This window comes from Bombus flavifrons, chromosome 13 (genome assembly GCF_040668555.2).
Source record: "Bombus flavifrons isolate JBK064 chromosome 13, iyBomFlav1_principal, whole genome shotgun sequence".
NCBI classification, from domain to species: domain Eukaryota; kingdom Metazoa; phylum Arthropoda; class Insecta; order Hymenoptera; family Apidae; genus Bombus; species Bombus flavifrons.
In genome coordinates, this window is record NC_138454.1 from 7,760,452 (window position 1) to 7,767,145 (window position 6,694).

Consider the following 6,694-nt stretch of genomic DNA (forward strand, 5'->3'; position numbering starts at 1 on the left):
ATATACACAAGCCAAGTTACAACATGTTCTTTGTGCTGAACACATTCTGAGATCACGCTCTGTCCCCTAGTTCACTCTCCCCTTTTTGGTTAACATATGTCTTATATTACATTAGTTAGTTCGGATTCCAACAAATGCATGTCTATTTGAACCAAAGAATCTCGCTGCTAGTAGCTCTGATTGGGATGACAGAGCTTCTTTTGAGAATATGAAGTCGAATTTACACTCTTCCTTTAAAGTGAAATATTGTAGTTTCAGCTTGACAAATGAAGATCTTTCTATAGCTATATACATGTGTATTGAATCATTGAGTACTGTAGCTATATACTTATGTATGCATTGACTTTGTTGCTTTCGATGATCTCGATTATTCAGTTGAATTTTCATTCCTATGTTGGCCGCAATAAATCGCAGAGGGCGTAAGAAATGCTGATTTCTCCAGGTCGGTATTTCAGAACCTGAGATACAAAGTCCTATCTAATGTCACATCTATCCTGTCCTTAATTAATGATACAGTATAGATCTAACATTCTATAGGAATGATAAGAAGATATTTATTCTTATTTTAGATTAGATAATAAAAATAAAATAAAGAGCATTAGTCGATATATTAGTTAATCATGTAAGATCTATGTCTTCCTTCGTTTATGGTTGTTTACATATAGCGTGAGATGGAATATTTCAGAGAAGATGATGGTAATCAGAAATACAACAGAATAGCCGTTATCTGATAAAATTTGTGAAATAATGGAACACATTTTTATTATTTAAAATCTTGAAAGTTGATTATATTTGAGACATAATCCTACTCTTTTTCTCTTAATTACATCAGTATGTCAGGAACAAAGGTAGTAGACAAAATAAGAGTAATTAAATGTTTCCTTTTAATCTGGAAGATAAATACAAACATTTGAAAATAACAACTAATTTTATATGATATTAGGATGATGGTAATAAGAACGAGAACCTAAAAAGACAAGGTTCATTCAGGAAATTATTACCTTTGAATACAAATGGAGATTCTCAATTGAGCATGTCTGTGAAAATGATTGATAGGCCAACTGTGTCACAAACTAACAAAGAATATACCATATACTTACAGGAATACAATATTTTATCAGAATAGTAAGTTAATTTTGCAAATCAGTATATAAATGTCTGCAGTGAATGAAAATTTCTTAGTTCTTTTGTTATTACTTTTTAAACAGTAATATGCTATGTGCGCAAGATCTGAAGGGTATTTATGTCATACCATCTGCCCAAAATTCCTTATGTAAGTAGTATGAGCAAATAAATATTATTTTTTTTTTTTTCAATGCATTTTATGTATGAGAAAAATTGCATTCAAGTTATTTAAGTCAAATATGAATTGATTCTTAGGTCTTGCTTATCCTGACTTGGTCTTGTATAATGGTTTACATGTAAATATGTGCATGATTTATTGTTTGCCACATTTTCTTGTACACATTTATTAGACATTCCTGGACATTTATCAATCTGTAATAAATGCATTTTGTTTTAGTATGGTTTGGAGTACAATTTGTGCGGCAAGGAATATATCAAGGAGGAATCTTCAGATTTAATATTACGCTACCACAAAATTTTCCAGATGGAGGATGTCCTGTAAGACTGTAATTCCTAATACATTAGAATTTAGTTATAAAATTGTCTTGATTTGTTTAATGTTTGTATACTGAATGTTTAATTGTTATTGTGTACCGAACAAATTGTAGAAAGTCACATTTCAAACTCCAGTTTTTCATCCTTTGATTGATTCTGAATCTGGAGAACTATATACATCATGGGGGTTTCCTGAATGGAGAAAAAGTAATCGAATTTGGCAATTGGTACAATTTATAACAAAAATCTTCACAAAAGTAGATATTAAAATGAATTCTGTAAATCATGAAGCGTCTAATTTGTAAGTATTTAGGAAAAAATATTTGATCAATGAATGTTGTAGTTGTCAGTTAATATTTAAATTTTACGCATATTATGTTTGTATTGTTGTAGATTAGAGAATAATTTCGAAACATTTCGAGATCGCGTAAGAAAATGTGTGAGAGAAAGCCTAAACAAAGTCTATAGTTCACCTATGGTGGATGATCCTCACTATATTACTTTTAGTCCATATGTCGATGAGCTTCATAATTCCATTAAGAGAGAAATCTATGAACCTAAGGTAAAGAAATATATATCTAAATGTTTTTTAATTACTAAAACCATTTTCATTTATACTTGTTATTGCTTGAAACTTCCAAATGTAAACTATAGAGATATTTTTTCCGAGATATGTAGCTATTAATGTAGATTAATGTTATATTAAATATTTATTATGTATTTATTATATTAGATATTAATGTAGATACTAGGGTATTATTTGAAGCTTAATGAAAATAACTTATAATATTTTGATCTACTTTTTCATTAATTATGATTATAATGTGATGGGATACAGGAAGAAGAAGAAAATAAAGCAGTTGGATTATCATGGGTACAACCAGGATCATTACAACCATTCTCTAAACCCGAAGCAAGATAATAAGTAATTATACTGTATACAAAATGTAATAACAAAGCTAAAAGCTGCAGTCCTTAGGAGATAAGAGAATTGTAAATTTTAATGTATTTTTATAGTAGCAAAAATGAAAATTATTTTTTACTTATGTTCAACATGTATGTATAAAATTGTTATAATAACCGTTTATAATACTCTTATATTTGACTGAAGTAAGAATATACAATTGTTGATTTATTATTAAATGTAGTGCTAATATTTCTTAAAATAAACATTTGGACGGAGCAACAATTTACAATCAGACACTTTTTATGTATTGATCTAGTACCAACTAGTGCTTTGTTATGATAGTGATTCTAGTATTTTTTTAATTGCAAATTTTTTAAGTGATATAAGAAGCAATATTTAATAATAATTTTATCAATATATTATTTGCTTTTATATTGTTATAAACTCTAATATTAGATATTTTTATATTCATGATCATATGTAACGGGTGCTAGACGTGTGCAACAAGCAGTTGTGAATGAACGATCGTTAAAAGAAATGCATATTTCGTGATAAATATAAAGTGCGGTGGAATATATTGCGCTTGATGGCGTTGAAGTGCTAGATGTTGTATTTATACTTTTTTACGTTTACCAATATATTTCAAGTTGTATAATTGTTCATTGTGATTTAAGATTATGAGTTACGATTTTAACCTTTATTGACAGACGTACAATCGTAGGTAATCGTCTTTACTTTTACGTTCAATAAGTTAACACGATTTTCCTTTTATAAGTTCATGTTATAGGTAATATAAAATGTAAATATAGAAAGCAATAGTTACTATTGTGAAGAGTAATAGGAAGTAAATTAATATAATTTAGTTTTTATATTGGAATTCGGTTATATGTTTGAAGGTTAAGGACAGGCCGACTTTGTATGTGATTCATCCGAGAGGTTTCATTAAATTCGTATATTTCGTATAATGTCAAATATAAAAAATTTAGATGAATTTATCAATTACCGACAAAGCGTTAAAGAATTTTAAGAGTGATTTGTACTTTGTTTATTGTTATTAAAATCGAATTGACATATTGTACACAATATTCCCAGAAGTGTCGTGTGATTCGTTTGTTGTATTAACTTTAAATATGTATTTAATACAGCTATTTTAGATAATACAAGAAATATCAGCATGCAGACAATAAAATGTGTTGTGGTAGGGGATGGAGCTGTGGGTAAAACTTGTCTTTTGATATCATATACAACCAATAAATTTCCATCCGAATATGTACCTACTGTTTTTGACAATTATGCAGTGACAGTAATGATCGGTGGTGATCCATATACATTGGGATTGTTTGATACTGCTGGTAAATTTCTAATAAAATTAAGATTTGTTTATAAATATAGCATATAAATACTATGTTATGTTACAGGCCAGGAGGATTATGATAGACTTAGGCCTTTGAGTTATCCACAAACAGATGTATTTCTTGTTTGTTTTTCAGTAGTGTCACCATCATCATTTGAAAATGTTAAAGAGAAGGTTATGTTCAATCCAATTTATTTATCATTAGGATACTATTGAAATGAAATGTACTATGCAATAAAGGAAAGAAATGTCAATCATGTACACATTTTACTTTAGTGGGTACCTGAGATAACGCATCACTGTCCAAGAACTCCGTTTTTGTTGGTTGGTACTCAAATTGATCTGAGAGATGACGTTGCTACTATCGAAAAATTGGCAAAAAATAAGCAAAAACCGATATCAGCAGAGCAAGGAGAAAAACTTGCCAAGGAATTAAAAGCGGTAAAATACGTAGAATGTAGTGCTCTTACTCAAGTAAGTATGCATCTGTTAAATAGGAAGACATGTCCACGCTATTGTAGTCTGTTGGTAATAATAACAGAGTTTTCAATGTTGCAGAAAGGTTTGAAAAATGTATTTGATGAAGCTATTTTAGCTGCATTGGAACCTCCAGAACCAGTAAAGAAGAGGAAGTGTACACTCTTGTAAAAAGAGTAACAGTTTTAAAAGGAATGTGTATTCAGAAGTGAAACAAAGTTACACGTAATAATAACGAGCGGCAAATTTCATGCGTAGTATAAAGCACTGTTAGAAAATCCGAGACCGTGCGTATATGGTTCCTTTTTAAAAAAAAATATTAATCTTTTGAAATTAATCAACAGCCGCTAATATTACAACGCGACAATTTCGATCCAATTTTTTCACCAGTATCATATCATAATGTCGGCCACATTCCATGCAACGTGAAATATTGACTAAAAACTTGATTAGTTTCATGGGATTTATCAATTTTATCTAAAAGCAAATATATTTCGTAATGTATATTGTACGAATATTTTTTGGTTACTCAAGTTTTACCTTGAAAACTAATTATGTTGTTTAAAATTGCTTTGATATTTTTATTAGAATAATTGGTGCTATTGATTATTATTTTTCGTGTTTCATTCATTTATCGATAAGACGAGCTATAACGTAGAACAAAGCATTTTCTGGAATATGTAAAGAATCAGAAGGGTTTTGAAAAAAATAAAACAAAGCATTAGTTTTCAGTATACAAAATGAAATTACACGTTTGTAGTGAGATCTAAGTCAGAGATTTCGCAATGAATGTATAAACGTACAATATATCAAAGCTATATATGTATATTATTTAGACACCTCTGATCGCATGTGACGAAAGACATGGAAATATTATTTTTCTTTGACATGTTCATTTTTGGTACATTTTCGAAATTGGGCAGCTAAATCACGCAAATTGTTTTTATAGTAGCGCATTTGGTTTGGCAAAACTTTCTACATCTAATTTTGTACATATCAGCGTTACAGATGCACACTGATACGATGTATTAAAACGACGAACAAGAGGTTAGTAATAACAGGCATTTATATTTTATAAGATTTCAATGAATAAATTTGCTAGTAATATTGGCTGCACTATATCAAACGCGGTATAAAATTCTTGTAAAAAATAGTTATATATGTATACATATAACTTTTCATGAAAATACATACATGTACGATTGTATGGACGAAGGTCATAGCTGGTCGAAAGCATTGAGCTTATTTCCCAGCAAAATTGCGTGTTTACGTATTATTTATTTCAACGAATATTATATTATTTGATAAATAAAAAATCAATGCCTATTGTTTTTCTAAAAACTTCTTACTATACGTGAACTGGATACATGTGAGACAAATTTCTAAAATATAATGCATTTTTGTGCGATCGAAAAGTTTTTCAAAGAATTCGATCGACCATGATATTATGTGTGGGACAGTGCATGAGTGAGCATTATAAAGAGATCATCGATCGATTTTTACATTCTGTATCCAGTTAAGAGGTGGCATTTATTAGCATTATACGTGTCACGATATGTAGACGCAATTACATTATAAAATATCCATATAAATATATTTATACTATGCATAACAAATTATTTTCCCGTTTGTTCTATATTTTTTAAATTGAAAGTATTTTTTCTTTTCGTTATTCGTTATTTGATATTATTATTCATATGTGATTTCCACTTTAAGAGTAAAGAATCGTCGAGTGCACTTAGCATTCCGTACTATTCGAAGCTCGAAATGCTACGTCTAAATGGAAATACTAGACGTCGAAAGACAAGCGGCAGATGGTTATTCGTCGACCTAACGGAGAGAAAATCGTACCGTGGACGTATAGTACTAATATTACTTATCCATCATGGATTATTGGGACTTTTCTCCCTTCGTCCTCGCGTCTTCTTCGAACCAGGTCCTCCCATTTTCTCTCTCTCTCCTCCTATTTCTCCTTCTCTCTCTCTCTCTCTCTCCTTCTTCCTCTTTCTGTACCTGTGGCAGGTCTGTCTACCTTTGCCTGGCTCGATTGCATTGCCGTATAACGTAGCGCGTTGCGCCTTGTGGTTACTTCAATTAGGTGGATTCGTGGTTACGTATTGGCGTACTGGAGCAACTTAACCACGTCGGCACAGAAGGTACGCCAGTCACGGACTCATCACGGACGTGCCTCTGAACTCCCTTGACATTATCGCTAATCATTTCAAATCGATTCTCGCATCCATGAGAAAGCGAATTCTGACAGGCGGCATATGCGCGTTTCCCTCTTGAAATTTGTTGGTCGATTAATTGCAACCCAATTGAATCCATGAATGAGA

The 6,694-nt window shown here is 30.8% G+C and overlaps 2 protein-coding genes across 3 annotated transcripts; both read left to right on the top strand.

Moving 5' to 3' along the window:
- Window positions 1-2,763, top strand: LOC138185888 (AKT-interacting protein). The gene is made up of 7 exons (XM_069125208.1): window positions 1-848; window positions 944-1,125; window positions 1,209-1,273; window positions 1,523-1,623; window positions 1,734-1,921; window positions 2,014-2,182; window positions 2,459-2,763. The coding sequence occupies exons 1-7, from the start codon at window positions 834-836 to the stop codon at window positions 2,540-2,542; spliced, it is 804 nt and encodes a 267-aa protein (XP_068981309.1). The 5' UTR covers window positions 1-833; the 3' UTR covers window positions 2,543-2,763.
- A 144-nt stretch (window positions 2,764-2,907) lies between these two features.
- LOC138185889 (cdc42 homolog) lies at window positions 2,908-5,974 on the top strand. 2 transcript variants are annotated; one of them, XM_069125211.1, is made up of 5 exons: window positions 2,908-3,244; window positions 3,673-3,879; window positions 3,946-4,055; window positions 4,158-4,355; window positions 4,440-5,974. In XM_069125211.1, exons 2-5 carry the CDS (start codon window positions 3,702-3,704, stop codon window positions 4,527-4,529), a joined length of 576 nt encoding a protein of 191 aa, XP_068981312.1. In that variant the 5' UTR covers window positions 2,908-3,244; window positions 3,673-3,701; the 3' UTR covers window positions 4,530-5,974. The 2 variants fall into 2 exon arrangements, with proteins under 2 accessions (XP_068981312.1, XP_068981311.1); XM_069125210.1 differs by having other exon boundaries at window positions 2,921-3,248.
- Window positions 5,975-6,694: the final 720 nt, after the last annotated feature.